The following is a 17,175-nucleotide window of genomic DNA, read 5'->3' on the forward strand; positions in this document are numbered from 1 at the left end:
TGAACAGCCTCTGGCATGTTAGAAGAACGTAGGTAAGGGAAGTCGGCAAGCCGGATCCGTAACTTCGGGATAAGGATTGGCTCTGAGGGCTGGGCCGGTCGGGCTGGGGCGCGAAGCGGGCCTGGGTGCGAGCCGCAGCTGGAAGAGGCGCCTGCTCCCCCGCCCCGCGCGAGAGGGCACGGCGGCGACTCTGGACGCGAGCTGGGCCCTCCTCCCCGGCAGGGACGGGTCGGGCCGGCGTTCTGCCTCGGCCGGCGCCTGGGCAGCTGACTTAGAACTGGCGCGGACCAGGGGAATCCGACTGTTTAATTAAAACAAAGCATCGCGAAGGCCCACGGCGGGTGTTGACGCGATGTGATTTCTGCCCAGTGCTCTGAATGTCAAAGTGAAGAAATTCAATGAAGCACGGGTAAACGGCGAGAGTAACTATGACTCTCTTTAACCTGGCAAGCATGGTTGGCACGTTGTGCCATTTAGATTGCCCATACTTCCTTCTCAGGAAAAGTTTGGGCGTACCGAGTTACCTTGAGATAAGGGCTGGTACAACCTTGACAACAGCAACAAGAGTCTTAACGAGACTGGATGAAAGGAAAAGATCAGTGGCCTGTCAAACGCAGACCATAGCCACAATGACGATCCTGGAGACCTGCAGGGGAGTAAATTCCACAGGAGAGAATCCGGTAAGGGTTGTTCCTGTAGGAAAAGAAACCCCCGAGGATCCAGAGTATGGAAAATGATGGGCTCGAGATGACAGCTGTGTCTAGTCATGCCCGGAACAATAAGGATGGGGGAAGTTCCGAGAGCAACAACAATCTGGAATTGACGGAGAGTACAAGGCATGATGATGATGACTTGACTCAGAGACCCAATAATGAAACCGAACCTATGACAAAACCAACCGATATGGAGCGCCTGCATGATCCGATGGGTCAATTAGACATCAGCATGGACACACCAAATGACTTGAGAGTACTCCTGGAGTAGCAGGATAGGAGGGTGGGAGATCAGGAAAAAAGGATTGTTTTGAATAACCAAGTTGGTATTAATAGCGGAACTCAGGAAGAGAATGTGATTATAAAATTGGGAGAGGAGAAGCCAGCTTGTCCTTTTCGTAATGATATTGTAGGAAAGCCAACGGCATTAGATAACCTTTTTTCCTCCATGATTCCCCTTAATATGGTTATCTATGAATGTAATAAATGTGACAGGAGGGATGAAAGGGTCCATTCGACCCTGGTCCATATGGCTAAATGTAAAAGCAAGAGTGCAGTAGCCAATTTGGAGGGTGGTATGGAATGTAGACAGTGTGGGGTCAAATTTGGTATTCAGATTGGCTTGTCACAACACAAAAGGCATAAACATCCAGATCAGAGGAATAAGGAAAGGATCGAAAAGGAAGATGAAAAGGTCATCAATAGGACTAGAGAGAACAATCGAGGTAAACATAAAAGTTGTTGGTCCGAAGAGGAGGTAGAACAACTAGAATTGTTATGGCTTAAATATGAGGGACATAGAAACATCAATAAGTTAATAGAGAGCGAGTTGAAAACCAAAACAGCTAAACAAATAAGTGATAAAAGGAGGGTAATTGAGTCCAAAAGAAATAAGGAGAAGGAAGATAAGGATGACCTCCTGCTGGGTGCCTCTGCCCACACTCCACCTCCCCCACCTGTTGGTGGGGGAGTTGGAGTGAGAGTTGTGGGCCTGGAGGAGGAATTTAGAAGAAAGGCAAAAGAATGGATTGAGGAAGGTTTTTTTGTTAATAAATCTATTAAACAGGTAATGGAAGTATGGTTAAAGGATAAAAAGAAGGCGACAAAAATATTGGCGAAAATAACTGAGGAAACGTTAGAGAGTATCAAAGCTAAAGAAAATGGGAAAAGAAAGATGATAAAAACCTAGAAGGCTAAAGTAAGGAAAAGGAAAGGGAATAAAAATTGGATGAAGAAAAGGGCGATCAAGAAATGGACTTATAAAAGAATCCAGCAGATGTATAATAAAGATAAAGCAGCAGTAGCGAGATATGTACTGGATGGAGAAGCTAAAATAGAATGCGAACTTAGTGTTAAAGAAGTGTATGAAAATTATAAGTCCAAATGGGAATCAGTTGGGGGATTTAAGGGATTGGAGAGTTTTGAGGGTGGGCATAGGGTGAGTAACAAGATATTTGAGAAGTTAATTACGTTAGAGGAAGTTGAAGAAAATATTAGGAAAATTAAGAAGAAAACGGCAGCTGGTCCAGACAATATTACGGTTAGAGAATTAACTAGGGAAGGCTGTAAACAGAATCTGGTTGAGCTGTTTAATGCATGGCTAATAATAGGTGAAGTCCCGGAGATAATGAAAGTAAGCTGATCAATTCTAATACCTAAAACGACTGACTTAGAAAAGAGAAAAGATATTAACAACTGGAGACCATTGACTATTAGCTCAATTGTACTTAGACTATTCTCCAGAATATTAACTGCTAGATTAAAGGAAGCATGTCCTATTAATGATAGACAGAAAGGTTTTATTGAGTCTAATGGTTGCGCTGAAAACCTGTGGCTCCTCAAAAAGATCATTAAGAATGTGAAAGAGGATAAGAAAAAGTTAGGTGTGGTCTTTATCAACATTGCCAAGGCCTTTGACACCGTCTCGCATGACCACATTAGGTGGGTGCTGGAGAAGAAAGGAATGGATCAACATTTAATAGAGATGATAATGAGTTCTTATAAAGAAGCGACAACCGAATTTGTAGTGAAAAATGGGAAAACTCCAAAAATTAATGTAGAGAAAGGGGTAAAACAGGGAGATCCAATGTCGCCATGGTTATTCAACTTGGCTATTGATCCATTAATAATAAAATTGGAAGGAAAAGTAAAGAATCTGGAGGAAGAAGATTGGTCAATAAGCACACTTGCAGGAATTCAGTGAGAAATCTGATTTGAAGATTCAAACAGCCAAAACTAGGGGTTTCTTTCTGAAGCCCACTAAAGATTCTTTTGTTGTTAATAATGTTAAAAAATGGAAGTTGGGGGAGGAGTATATAGAGTGGATCCAACCTGGTGAAGAAGCCAAATATTTAGGCATAAAGTGCAACCCATGGGTGGGAATCTGTAAAGAAGATGATATGGGTACTGTTGAGGAATGGATGAAAAGGATAGAAAAGGCAGCCCTTAAACCAGTGCAGAGAATAGAAATCCTGCAGAAATATATGATCCCAAGGTTAATATATAAGAATGAATATGCAGAAACCTCCAGATTTATGTTAAAGAAATTAGACGATAAGATTAGAATTAAAGTGAAGAAGTGGCTGCACCTACCATCTTCCACGTGCACAGAGTTTGTTTACGCTAAAAAACAGAGACGGAGGTCTAGGAATAACTAGGTTGGAGAGAGTGGTGACTGAAGGTAGATGTAAATTGGTGCAGAAAATAGCATTATCTATGGATGAAGTTGCTAAAAAGATTGTATTTAAAAAGGGTGTTAAGGAAGAAATCCGGAAATATTGGCTGATGGCCGGTGGCTCTGAGGATTCAGTACCGGAGAATGTAAAGAATATAACTGAAATTAAGGTTCCTGATAATAAAAAGAAAATGGTCGAAAAGTGGAAGGAGTACCCCTGCCAAGGGATAGGGGTAACAATATTCATCAACGATAAAATAAGCAATCACTGGATCAGAGATAAGAAAGACTTGAAAAATAGAGAATATATTACAGCCCTAAAGTTAAGGTCAAACGTTTATCCCACCAGGGAATTTTTAGAAAGAGAACAGGAAGAGGCAGTTAGGAACTGCAGAAAATGCGAAGCTAACACAGAATCGCTCCCCCACATTCTCGGACAGTGCCCAGCCGTACAACAAGGACGCATATGGAGGCACAATAAATTGGCCGATTTGCTTGCAAACGAGGCGAAAACAAAAAATTGGACTGTATATAGAGAACCTCTTATCAGAAATAATAAGAATATTCTTAGAAAACCCGACTTGGTTTTTGTAAAAAAACAAGGAAGCGGTTGTCAATGATATGACAGTGAGATGGGAAAACGAAACGGACACGTTAGAGAAAGCTGCCAAAGAAAAAGTATGCTATTATGAAAATCTAAAGGAGATAGTGATTAAGCAATTTGAGGTAGATAAAGTGATTTTTTATGGGTTCGTGTGTGGAGCCAGAGGCAAATGGCCGAAGGGAAATTTTGAGATACTTAAACATTTGGGTATAACTGGCTATAGGGCTACTCAACTAGCAGAAATATTTGTAAGAAGAACAATCCAGTATTCAGGAAAGATGTTGCAGATGTGGGAAAATGGGTAACTTGCAATAGGGGGAACATGCTTGTCATTTTAAACTGTGTGTGAACTGGTTGTGATATGTGTTTTCTTTTTGTAATAAATATGTTAGAGAATATTTATTTGGGACTGTGGACTCGAATCTCGTAATGATTACCTCCCTGTAGTACGCTAATACAACCATAGCGAAAAACAGGAACATGCAGCTGTCACAATTGACTTGACCATAAACAAAGCGGATGGGCCGCTCGAGGCTTGGTCAACCTCTGGAAAACTCAAAACAGAGAACTGCCCCGAGCAGTTCTTCCTACTAGCCAAATGCCTCGTCATCTAATTAGTGACGCGCATGAATGGATGAACGAGATTCCCACTGTCCCTACCTACTATCTAGCGAAACCACAGCCAAGGGAACGGGCTTGGCGGAATCAGCGGGGAAAGAAGACCCTGTTGAGCTTGACTCTAGTCTGGCCCTGTGAAGAGACATGAGAGGCGTAGAATAAGTGGGAGGCCCGCCCGTCGGGCCGCCGGTGAAATACCACTACTCTTATCGTTTTTTCACTTACCCGGTGAGGCGGGGGGGGGGGGCGAGCCCCGAGGGGCTCTCGCTTCTGGCTCCAAGATATCAAATTAAAACATACAATTAGATGTTTAGGAATAAATATCACCAAAAAAATACAAAAATTAGAGGAACAAAATTATAATAAATTAAGAATAGAAATTAAAAGGAAACTAGAATAATATAAAAATATTTCCCACACTGCTGGTATGAGTATGGTTTCTCTCCTGTGTGTGTTATCTGATGTCCTGTATGTGTTATCTGATGGCTCATAAGGTATGACTCATAAATAAAATATTTTCCACACTTCTGGCATTTGTATGATTTTTCTTCAGTGTGGATTCCCTGGTGAGTCACAAGGATTGACTTCTGAGTAAAACATTTTCCACAATCCTGGCATCTGTATGGTTTATCTCCAGTATGGCCTCTCTGATGCCTTATAAGGTATGACTTACAGACAAAACATTTCCCACATTACTGACATTTATATGGTTTCTCTCCAGTGTGAACTCTCTGATGCCTCAAAAGGTATAACTTTCCAGTAAAATTTCTGCACTGCTGGCATTTGCATGGTTTTTCTCCAGTGTGGATTCTCTGGTGAGTCACAAGGATTGACTTCTGAGTGAAACATTTTCCACAATGCTGGCATTTATAAGGTTTCTCTCCTGTGTTGACTCTCCTATGACTCACAAGGGCAGATGTGTGAACCAAACATTTCCCATACTGCTGGCATTTATATGGTTTCTCTCCTATATTGATTCTCTGATGAATCAAAATGTCTCCTATAAATAAGAAAAAGGACAGACAAGACTAAGGACATCATCACAACCTCATGTCTTATGGCACTCCTGTTATGAAAGAAAACAGGAACATACTGCTTTGAAAACATTTCTTATCACTCCTTTCTTCATTTGCACAACTGAACCACTTTATAAAAAACCTTCATGTGTGACAAGCCTTTAGTTCAGATTCAGCATTATAGCAGTCAGTGCCATGAGGGAGCCTAATTTTCTTCCTGTCCACCTCTCATTTCCTATTCCAAAGCAGGCTAAATGCATGCCAGTTGGTTTATTTAGGCTGCTCTCCCCATTCTCAGGGGTAAAGGGAGGATCACTCCCACAGAATATCACTACCCCCACAACATGAATACAGTAGACTCCTGCCAGTAGTCCCAGCTCATACCTCCTTTCTCCTGCTCCCCACGAAGATCCCCCAACTTCATTTTCAAAACCCTCCCATCTCATCCACCTCTCCACCCCACTGATTCTCCCTTCTTCACCCCACCATCTGGCCATGATTATAGCCATAACAGTCCTATGAAAGCCTAGGACTGGAAAAGATATTTAGAATCCTCACTCAAAGAGCTTTAGTGCCTCTTTAAACAAAAAAAATCCCAGGTCTTCACAAGATGTTGCCATGACAATTAAAGTGGTGCTATGGTGCTATCACAATGCAGTATGGAAGGGCTCTCCATAAGAAGGGCAATGAGCAAAGTTCCTTACCCAAAGACACATTCTCATAGTTTTCCATCATGACCTCCTGGTACAAAGATCTTCGGTTCCAATCCAACAGTTGCCATTTCTCCTCTGTGAAGTACACAGCAACATCCCCAAAAGTGACCTGCAACAGAAAAGTGGAGGAAAACATGTGGTGCACCCCAAATATTATTTGATCACTTCGGTCTATCAGTAAAAGTAGGAAATGTTCAAATATTCCTCCTATCTCTTTTCCTTAACTCCCTGGATCTGGAAGAAAAAGTCATGAGGGGAGAGACAATGCTACAATCTGGGTCCCCAATGATCTAGATTTTTCATGTGAAGGAGACTTGGTTTAACATGTGGAAACTCTTCCACATAAGTCTTACTAATTGCCTTAGTAACTGGTGTAAGTCTAGAGCAGCCTCACTCAATCACCACTTCTTCTTCTTCTTCTTTTAATTTTCAGCCTGTATGGTCAAGTTCTTTTAGCACATGAGACAGAGAAGATCACAAGAGCCTCTTCTCATCCTTGACAATAAAAGTATGAGGTCTGAAGGACACCATTGGCAGGAAGGACAGTCTCACTAGCCCTGGCTGTGATTGGCTGGGAGGGGAAGCAAAGACAAGAGAGCAGAAAGCATGGGTCAACTGAGCCACTGAAGGACAGAGGGCAATATTTAACCACTCATTGCAGTCCAGACTGTCAAACACGCAATGGCTCTATCACAGAGAAGGAGGGAATGAATGTTAACCTGTTCCAAGGTCATCTTTCCTCATGTTTCTTCCATGGAAAAGCAATTCAGTGTAGGTTCTCCTCTCTCCTTTCTTTGGAGACCATCTTGGACCTATGCACACCTGCAGAAAGTACAAATGGAGGTGTTTTACATGTGCATACATTTGTACAGTTGTCCATTAACCGCCAAAAAGATCATTCAATGGATCTGAGAGAAAATCAAGCCTGAAGTTATACTGGAAGTCAATGGAAGCTTTGGGCACATAGTGAGATTACATGACTCAGTGCAAAAGATGATGATGGTGAGTAAAGTGGAAGGCAGCAGGAAAACAGAAAGAGTGCACTATAGAGGTGGATTGGCTGAAGGAGGCCAAAATGCTGAGCTTGCAAGACCTGGTTAATAATAATAATAATAATAATAACCATAATAATAATATTTATTTGTATCCTGCCTCTCCCTGTATTGGATCGAGGCGGGTAACAACAAACAAAAGCAATAAAATCAAACACCAATATCAATAGATAAAAGCATAACAGGTTGAGCCTGTTCATAACATGGTGCCTTGGAGGTCTCTCATTCACAAGGCTGCCCTAGGTTGAAGCCAAGAAATCTTCTGTTGGGATCCTCCTTGGTTAGTTAGAAATACAAAATCCTCCCTGGCTGGGTTTACCTATGGACTGGAATGGAAAGAAAGCCTGTTTCTGAAGAAACAGAGAAAGCAAACATAATCCAGAATGATATAAATACTTACAGGATAGCATCCCATGATAAATGGCTTCAGGCTGTGTTATACAGGTGTGCTAGATTTTTTATTGACAGAGTGGTATAAAGTTCCCCACTTTTAACAACTAATTGGGACTTATTCTGCTGTGGTACATCCAGGTTACAGTAAGTAAGATCATATCTATAATATCTCCTTTAAAAATTCCCTTTACTAAAATTCAGAAATTGCTTATATATATTTTCTTGATATGTACCTTTCTTAGGTTTATATTGGACAACTAATTACTTACCTTTCCCGGATGTGCCTACACACATTGTTATTCCTCCTATGCTATTACAACAGGTATATTTGCAATTGATTTATCTACAATATGGTCATATATATATATATATATATATATATTTATAAACCACTGATATTACTATTTATCTTTCCAGCATCCTTTGACCACTGAAGAAGACTTAGTGTCAAAACGCGTTTGGTCATTTTAACCTATTTCTCATTTGTAATGGGCTTGTACTGTTATCCCTCCCATTTGTATCTATGGAATTGTTAAATACTTTACCTTACTTTCATTTTATATGTCAAACATTTCCCTTCACTTTGTCTATCGGTTGGGGTTTACAGTCTCTTAGCCTAGTACTTATTGTACTTATGGAATAAGTTCATAGAGTATGTTTTTATAAGAAAAAAGCCTCCACAAGTCTTTGAGCACTTTGTAGTAGTGTTGAAAAGATGTATAATATTTTATTTTTACATTTAATTATGTGTTTTTAATTATAATTACAAAAAATAAAAAAGAATTCTGAACCAGTGATCTCCAGTGTCCCCCAACTACAAATCCCGGGATTCTATAGGATGTTGCCATGGTGGCCAAAGTTAAAACATTGTTAACTGCCATCAAATCAACTTCAATTTATGGGTATTTCCATTTTGGGAGAAAGGCAGGATATAAATCCGGTAAATAAATAAAATAACTCACTCTATCAGGTCTTGCATATTTAGGGCTGGGGCTTCCTTGATTGTATAAGAATATCTGGTATCTGTATTAAGGCGAGTGCAGTGGGCTGGTGCAACATGAGCTTGTGGTAGAAACAGGAGAAAAAACTCAGGATACTCTATTTATCTAATTGGGGATGTCAGGGATGATGGGAGTTGTAGCTCTTCACCTCTGGCTCGAACTCACCACCTTGTTACGCACCGGCGCTGACCAGTTTTGGCCAGTGGTTAAAGCTTTGCTCTAAAGCAGCAGAGTTACAGAGAATAGGCTGAAGACCCTGACAAACTCTCCAAGCCTTCTCACTCTTGCTTCCACAGAAGTCTTCCCACTTCTTCAGGATCCTGCTGGCTCTTGTCTCTTCACCCAAGACACCAGACAACTCAGTAGTCTTATATAAAAGATCTACTTTATTCTACTATATACAGCTCCAAAACTATCCAACACAACTCCTCATTACTAACTACTACTACCCACAAAATACATTGGGATTCATAGCAATTATTATAGCCCTTGGAAAACACCACCCACTCTTGTCAGTTTCCACCCAGTGGGCGTGTACAACCATTTTCATTGGTCCTCTTGGTTCATCCCATAATTAATGATTTCATCATCTCACCTTGTCCACTTAACAATTCTCAGGTGTGTTCAATTATCCACTTTGCATTTCTGTCCTTGGCATTTAGGACTTGTTAATTACATTACCATTTACACCTGTGTGGCTTCTAATTGCTTTTGCTGAGTCATCCTGACTCTCACATACATGTTTTATTTCTTTCACTGTATATCCCATGTTGCTTTTTCCTTAACAGGGGCTTCCTTGATTGTATAAGAATATCTGGTATCTGTATTAAGGCGAGTGCAGTGGGCTGGTGCAACATGAGCTTGTGGTAGAAACAGGAGAAAAAACTCAGGATACTCTATTTATCTAATTGGAGTATTTATACCCCACTCTTCAGCCACAAAGGCTCTCAGAGAGGCTTACAGGTTCCCTGCCCTCAGGTTTACAATCTAAAAAGACATGACACAAAAGAAGAAATGGCGGTGGGGAGGGGATTATGTTCAGTGGTTCTTCTCTCCCTCTGAGGCCAGGATGATGATGAATGTGTACATTTACAGTGCTATAGAAATAAACCATAATAATAGTAGTAATAATAGTAATAATAATAATACTCTTGGCTAGCCTTGATGGAGCTGGCCTGTCCCTCTCTCCCTCTGATGCTGGAGAGACTGAGGCACTGCACTTGCATCAGTTATAACTCCACAAACTTCAAACTATGCAAAATCAAAGTTTTATATTTAAAAAAGCAGTTTCAGACAAGTTCAGGTCTAGCATGGGGTGGCCCAGGGGGCATGGCTTGGCACCTACCCCTGCATTCCCAAGACTTGAGTAAGAGGTGACAAGAATATGAATTCACTCCTTCAGCATCTCTCCAAGAAAGGCAAAAGGGATCCTTACCCAGAGAGGCCTCCTTCCCACCATCCTCCATCCTGACCTCCTTGTAGGGAGCCCTCTGGCCTGGATCCAGGTGATCCCACTTCCTTTGGGGGAAGTTACACAGCCAATTCTTCAAACTACGTGTGGAGCTGAAGGGAAAAAAAACCAACACTCATGTTATGGCAGTTATTCCCTCCTCCTCTATCTCCCTTCATGGTCACATTAGATCTATCCCACTGCCTTCTCAGGCTTCTTTGGTGGAAATGAGAGAGAGAGAGAGCCTTCTCAGTGGCTGCTCCCAGCCTTTTGAATTCCCTCCCTTGGGAGACTAGGATGGCTCCTTCTTGCTGTCCCTCAGTCAGCAAGCAAAAATGTTCTTATGCCTTCAGAGGTTGACTGTGGTGGACTTTCAATAGCATCCTGTCTTACTTTGTATGTAATAATAATAATAATAACAAAATTTTATTTATATACCGCCTTTCCGGAGATCAAGGCGGTTAACAGCATATTAAAACACAACAATATAACATCATCAACAATCATAAAAACCATCATAAAATTAACTCATATCATACATCTACATTACTACAATCTAAAAAATCTCAAGCTAGCTACAAATGCTGCTGAGAGGGGAGGGGGGAGTACTTCAGGGTTTAGGGGTAAGCCTGCTGGAACAGGTATGTCTTTAACCCCTGTTTGAATTGGTCCAGCGAGGTGGCCGAGCGGAGCTCGCCGGGAAGGGAGTTCCAGAGCTTGGGGGCCAAGGTAGAAAAGGCCCTCTGAGTGGTGGTAGTATATCTAGCTTCTGGAACCCTTAACAATTGCTTCCCGGCTGACTTGAGTGTGCGAGGCGGATTGTATGGAGAGAGGCGGTCCTCCAAGTACCCTGGGCCCAAGCCATTTAGGGCTTTATAGGTAATAACCAACACCTTGTATTGCGCCCGGAAGCGAATAGGCAGCCAATGAAGGTCTTTAAGGACCGGTGTTATGTGACTGGCCCTGGAAGTACCAGTGACCAGTCTTGCCGCCATATTCTGCACCAATTGCAGCTTCCGGGTATGGTACAAGGGTTGCCCCATGTAGAGCGCATTGCAGAAATCCAAAAGAGAGGTTACCAGAGGATGTACTACCATTTCAAGGTCCCCCCGGCCCAGGTAGGGACGCAGCTGGCGTATCAACCGCAGCTGATAACAGGTGCTCCTGACCGTCGCATCCATCTGCGATGTAAGGTGGCGCGACAAGTCAAGGAGCACCCCCAGACTGCGAACAGAGTCCTTCACGGGAAGCGTGATCCCGTTCAGGACAGGTGGAAACACCGCCATCCCCAAGCCCAGAGAACCTATCACGAACACTTCCGTTTTCTCTGGATTCAAACTGAGTCTGTTTTCCCTCATCCAGCCCATTACCGACTCCAGACAGGCAACGAGAGGAGAGATGCCATCCTTGGTCACTGAATCAGTCGGAGACATAGAGAAGACTATTTGGGTGTCATCGGCGTACTGATAACCCCGCGCCCCGTGCCTCCGGATGATCTCTCCCAGCGGTTTCATGTAAATGTTAAAAAGCATGGGGGACAAAATGGCTCCTTGAGGGACACCAGATGTAAGGGCCCTCTTATCGGAGCGCACGTCCCCCAACTGCACCATCTGGAACCTACCTGAGAGGTAGGAACGGAACCACTGGAGTGCAGTGCCCCCGATTCCCACCTCTGCCAGGCGCTCCAGAAGGATACCATGGTCAATGGTATTGAAAGCCGCTGAGAGGTCCAAAAGCACTAACAGGGACACGCTACCCCTGTCCATGCCTAGACGAAGATCATCGACCAAGGAGACCATGGCAGTCTCAACCCCGTAGCCTGCCCGAAAGCCAGTTTGAAATGGGTCTAGATAATTCGTCTCAGCCAAGATCGATTGAAGCTGGATTGCAACCGCCTTCTCGATCACCTTCCCTAAAAATGGCAGTAGCGATACTGGCCGATAATTATTATGCATCAGGGGGTCAAGGGAGGGCTTTTTTAGCAATGGTTTTACAGTGGCCAATTTTAAGCTAGATGAAAATTGCCCATCCCTCAGTGATGTATTAATTATACGGTGTAACATGGAAGTTACTACCGTTCTCCCCTGAGCCGCTAGCCACGAGGGACAGGGATCGAGGGAGCAAGTTGTTTTCCTAACACTTCTAAGGATCTTGTCCACTTCCTCGGTACTAACAGACTCAAAATGATCCAGTACAATCGAGTCCACGGACGATCTGGAGACCTCTACTCTGGTATCTGCGCTAATACTAGCATCAAGATCAGCCCTTATCCGAGAGATTTTATCCGTGAAGAAGTTGTTAAATTGGTCACAGCAGGCCTTAGATGGTTCCAAGATAGGGTTTGGGGCAGGAGGGAGCCGAGTAAGCTCCCTCACTACCCCGAACAGCTCTGCTGGACGCGACTCCGCGGACGCGATATGTGCAGCGTAGAACGAATTCTTTGCTGCATCTATCGCCTCTCCATAGTCCTCCAAAAGAAGGTCTAGGAGAGACTTGTCGGCTAAGCGCTGATGTCTACGCCAGTCACGCTCTAGACGTCGCAACACCTGCTTCCTTGCCCGGAGATCTTCCGTATACCAGGGCTGTTTTTTGGAAGCAGGCCTGAGAGAACGCTTGGGAGCGATACTGTGTATAGCCCTGGAGAGATCAGTGTCCCAGATGTTAGTCAGGGCGTCAACAGAATCGCCGTCATTTCCAACCATATAGCCCTCTAGGGCTTCTTGGAACCTTTTGGGTTCCATCAGCCTTCGAGGGTGGACCATCCTAATAGGTCTGCCACCCCCGGGGGGGATCTGGGTGGATGCCTTGATTTTTGCCTCTACCAGGAAATGGTCCATCCATGACAGGGCGGAAATGTTGGTTATTTCCGCCCACGGAATCTCCATGTCCGTACAAAAGACCATATCCAGTGTATTACCCGCAGAATGCGTAGGCCCTGTGACCAGTTGAGACAGGCCCATGGCTGTCATGGTATCCATGAACTCCCGAGCCGCACCTGATGGAATATGGTTGACCACGAAGGGGATGTTGAGGTCCCCCAGGACCAAAAGCCTGGGGGACTCCAACACCAGCTCCGAGACCAACTGTGTCAGCTCGGTAAGGGAGTCTGTTAGCGCACGGGGTGGCCGGTAGACCAACAGGATCCCTAGACTGTCTCTGGCCTTCAGGGTCAAGTAAATACACTCAATATAGGAAGTTTGTCGAACATGGTTCCTAGATAGAGACAAGGTGTTCTTATAAATCAAGGCAACCCCCCCCCCCCCACCCACCTAACCTGGTCTGGTCCTTCACTGAGTACCCAGCAGGTAGGGCCTGAGCCCACATAGCTTCCCCTTCAGGCCCCAGCCAGGTCTCAGTAATGCAAGCCAGGTCACAGTTGTTATCCTCCAGCAGGTCATGAATGATGTGGGTCTTGTTCTTAATGGACCTGGCATTGCACAGGAGCAGAGACAGGGTTTGTGGTACGGTTGGAATGACCCTCAGATCTCTTTGGTTAGAAGAGGGACAGGAAGGAGGGATAGATATTAAGCATCGATCTCGCCTTCCCCTGTAACGCTGGTCCACTGGCCTACCGCCATACCTCCCCCTGCCCCATACTACCCCAATAGGAGCCCCGCTCGTACCAAGGGAATTACCCTCTGCCTCCCCAACCAAAACACTCCCCACATCCATACCCTCCCCCTCCCCCCGCAGTACAGCAATGATGGCAGAGAGGAGATACCCCAATCATCCTCTGCCGTATTGCTAGCATGGGTTTGCCAGGCAGCAGCAAGAGAGAGTCCTCCTCCGCAGGTGGAATATCCCTCCCCCGAAGACTTAGGGAGGAAAGGAAAGGCTCTGGCGTCCTCAAGGGCCAGCAAGCTGGTTATGAGGGGAAGGCTGCTCTCACCAGCCCCTCCTCTCCTTAAGACGCCAGGCAACAGCAAGAGAGAGTCCTCCTCTGCTGGTGGAATATCCCTCCCCCAAAGACTTAGGGAGGAAAGGAAAGGCTCTGGCCTTTCCTTTCAATGAATATTATTTTTTCTTTCAATGAATATTCTTCTTTCAATGAATATTCAGTCTTTCAATGAATATTATTTTTTCATAACTTTACAGATTACTTGTTTCTAAAATTAATTTTTTATGTATTCCTTTTATATTTATGGTTTTGTATAGTTTTTAATAAGTGCTAAGTTGCCTTGAGTCTCATTGGCCTGTTACAGACAGCCAAAATAAAGCTGCTTCGAGTCACAGCGGAAGTATGGTGTTTCAGTGATGCATGTGTCCTAAGAGTCCAGAAGCCACACCAAAGCCACGCTCCAGTCCTTAGGGCTGGAGCGTGGCTTTGGTGCAACTTCTGGACTCTTAGGACGCATGCATCATTGAAACACCATACCTCCACTGTGACTCGAAGCAGCTTTATTTTGGCTGTCTGTAACAGGCCATTATTGGGGGAAAGGCAGGACATAAACGAATCTTTAAATAAGAGAGGCAAGAGAGATAATTTGGCCCATTGTCCCAAAACTTCCCAAGTTCCTTATGGAGCCTTAATGACCAAAAGCGCTCTTTGGGATTTACTCTCTGGAAAATGGTAGATTAATTTGCGATTGACAATTATCACTGGCTGTGGTTCCAGATAGATATTGTCAATCCTACATTTAATTTCCTTTTCTCAGTGTCCCAGCTGCACAACAGAAATCCTATATTTCTTCTCAATATCTGGTGAAGCCTGAAGGTTGGGAAAGAGGTCAGGCCCAGGGCTCCCAATGGCTACTGGTCCTGGGCATCTACCTGTCCTCCTAGCTAGGATCCGAGACAGGGGTCCTTCTCCATCCCAGCCGCTGGGGAGGATGGGCAATAGAGTGTGTGGAGGTTGGTAGGTGTCTGGGCAGAAGACATCGGTAGGTATCTCTGCCATTGCCTCCAACATTTCACAGGCCAAATCCAGGACTCAGGAGACCAACCAACACCAAACTGTGGCCAAGATAGCAAAGGTTATCAGTGAGGAAGATGAGACACAGAAGGAGAAGGTGCAGCTGTTAGCTTTTGCCTGAGACGAAGGAGAAAAGGAAAAGAGTCTGCCCCTCCTCTCTCCGCCTCCCCTGAGTCAACTGAATGAGAACTGCTTTGGCATTTGGGACTCAATCGGCAGCAATAGAGGAGGAGGAGGGGAGAAAGTGGGGCAACAGAGGAGGAGGAGAGAAAGTGGGGCAACAGAGGAGGAGGGGAGAAAGTGGGGCAACGGAGAAGGAGGAGGGGAGAAAGTGGGGCAACAGAGGAGGAGGGGAGAAAGTGGGGCAACGGAGGAGGAGGAGGAGAGAAAGTGGGGCAACGGAGGAGGAGGAGGGGAGAAAGTGGGGCAACAGAGGAGGAGGAGAGAAAGTGGGGCAACGGAGGAGGAGGGGAGAAAGTGGGGCAACGGAGGAGGAGGAGGAGAGAAAGTGGGGCAACGGAGGAGGAGGAGAGAAAGTGGGGCAACAGAGGAGGAGGAGAGAAAGTGGGGCAACGGAGGAGGAGGGGAGAGAGTGGGGCAACGGAGGAGGAGGAGAGAAAGTGGGGCAACAGAGGAGGAGGAGGAGGAGAAAGTGGGGCAACAGAGGAGGAGGAGGAGAGAAAGTGGGGCAACAGAGGAGGAGAAAGTGGGGCAACAGAGGAGGAGGAGGAGAGAAAGTAGGGCAACAGAGGAGGAGGAGAAAGTGGGGCAACAGAGGATGAGGAGGAGAGAAAGTGGGGCAACAGAGGAGGAGGGGAGAAAGCGGGGCTTTTTAAAAGCAGGTGAAAACAGGGGATTCCTTGGGACTTTCCTGGACAAGATTGGGGTCTCTGTGTGCTTCCCATATTTGGGGTGTTGTAAATCCAGTTTGACTCTTCTTTTGTTGTTGTTCCATTAACTTTCTGCTAATATTTCCTAATGCCGAGCCTCCTCCTGCAGAAGGTCCCTGGGACCAAGAGGGGCCTCCTTCCCTTCCCTCTGGACTTGAGTCCCTGAAGGCAAAGAGGAGCCCCCCCCCTCAGGGTCACCAACCTCCCCCCCCCCCAAGAAAAACCTTACAGACACAGAGCCCACAACTCACGGCCAAAGCCAAAGGGGGCTCTTTTCTGCTCCAGGAACCCAGGGGCCTCCTCTTCCTCCTGCAGCCCCCCATTCACCCTCCCGAAGCAGGTGCTCCTCCAATCTCCATTGTGTAGCAATAATGCAGGTCGACACCACTTTTAAGTGCCGCAGCTCCATCCCTGGGAGTTGTAGTTTCGCCAGGTCTTCAGCCTCCTCTGCCCAAGGGGGCTGTGGCCTCCCCAAACTACAAATCCCAGGATTCCCTCGAATGCAGCCCTGGAGGCAGTGAAAAGTGGTGTCAAAGCGCCTTATTTCCCCAGTGTAGACGCCCCTCGGCAACTCCCCTTTTGGTGGCGGAAGGAGCGGGCCTTGGGCGCTGATGGGGGAGAGGGGCAGGGACACAAGGCGTGGCTTAGGAGGCCCCGCCTCTCTCCCTCCCTCCCTGCCCTCAAGCCCCCCCGCCTCCTCCTCTCCCACCCACTCAAGGCACCCCCCTCCCCCTCCTTCTCCCTCCCAAATGGCCAACTACTCATATTCCTATTCCTGGGTCCAAGGGAAAGGAAAGGCTCACAGTCCTCCAAAGGGGAATGAGAGAGAGAGAGAGAGCAAAGGCTCAGAGCCCTAGAAGGTCCTCCTCCAAGGGGAGAGAGCAGCGGCTCAGAATCCTAGAGCGTTCTCATCTAAAGGGGAGAGAGAGCAGACGGCTCAGATTCCTAGAGCGTCGTTCTCCAAACGGGGAGAGAATGGCTACTTAGATTCCTAGAGCGTCCTCCTCCAAGAGCAGAGCAGAGCAGAGGACTCAGATTCCTAGAGAGGCAAACAATGTTGGGAAACGTCAGCAGCTGGGAAAGGGAGGCAGGAGGAGGAGGAGATGGTGAGGAAGGGGGCGCCCTAAGTGGGGCTTTGT

The 17,175-nt window shown here is 45.5% G+C and overlaps 1 protein-coding gene across 2 annotated transcripts; it reads right to left on the minus strand.

Moving 5' to 3' along the window:
• Nucleotides 1-4,944: 4,944 nt before the first annotated feature.
• Nucleotides 4,945-16,655, minus strand: LOC149320338 (zinc finger protein 431-like). Of its 2 annotated transcripts, none has more exons than XM_089502542.1 (5): nucleotides 16,288-16,655; nucleotides 10,220-10,347; nucleotides 7,058-7,160; nucleotides 6,330-6,447; nucleotides 4,945-5,609 (listed from the first exon to the last, which is right to left on the minus strand). In XM_089502542.1, exons 3-5 carry the CDS (start codon nucleotides 7,070-7,072, stop codon nucleotides 5,302-5,304), a joined length of 441 nt encoding a protein of 146 aa, XP_089358668.1. In that variant the 5' UTR covers nucleotides 7,073-7,160; nucleotides 10,220-10,347; nucleotides 16,288-16,655; the 3' UTR covers nucleotides 4,945-5,301. The 2 variants fall into 2 exon arrangements, with proteins under 2 accessions (XP_089358668.1, XP_089358677.1); XM_089502551.1 differs by lacking the exon at nucleotides 16,288-16,655 and adding an exon at nucleotides 13,956-14,260.
• Between the last annotated feature and the right edge of the window lie 520 nt (nucleotides 16,656-17,175).

The sequence above is a fragment of the Sceloporus occidentalis genome, unplaced genomic scaffold (genome assembly GCF_023333645.1).
Source record: "Sceloporus occidentalis isolate IW3139 unplaced genomic scaffold, rSceOcc1.0.p SCAF_1, whole genome shotgun sequence".
Taxonomy (NCBI): Eukaryota; Metazoa; Chordata; class Lepidosauria; order Squamata; family Phrynosomatidae; genus Sceloporus; species Sceloporus occidentalis.

What these genes read in the sequence shown, in the direction of transcription:
- LOC149320338 (XM_089502542.1), bottom strand. An exon ending in CTATGAGAATGTGTCTTTGG is followed by an intron (nt 5,610 to 6,329) that starts GTAAGGAACTTT and finishes TCTTATTTATAG; the next exon opens with GAGACATTTTGATTCATCAG.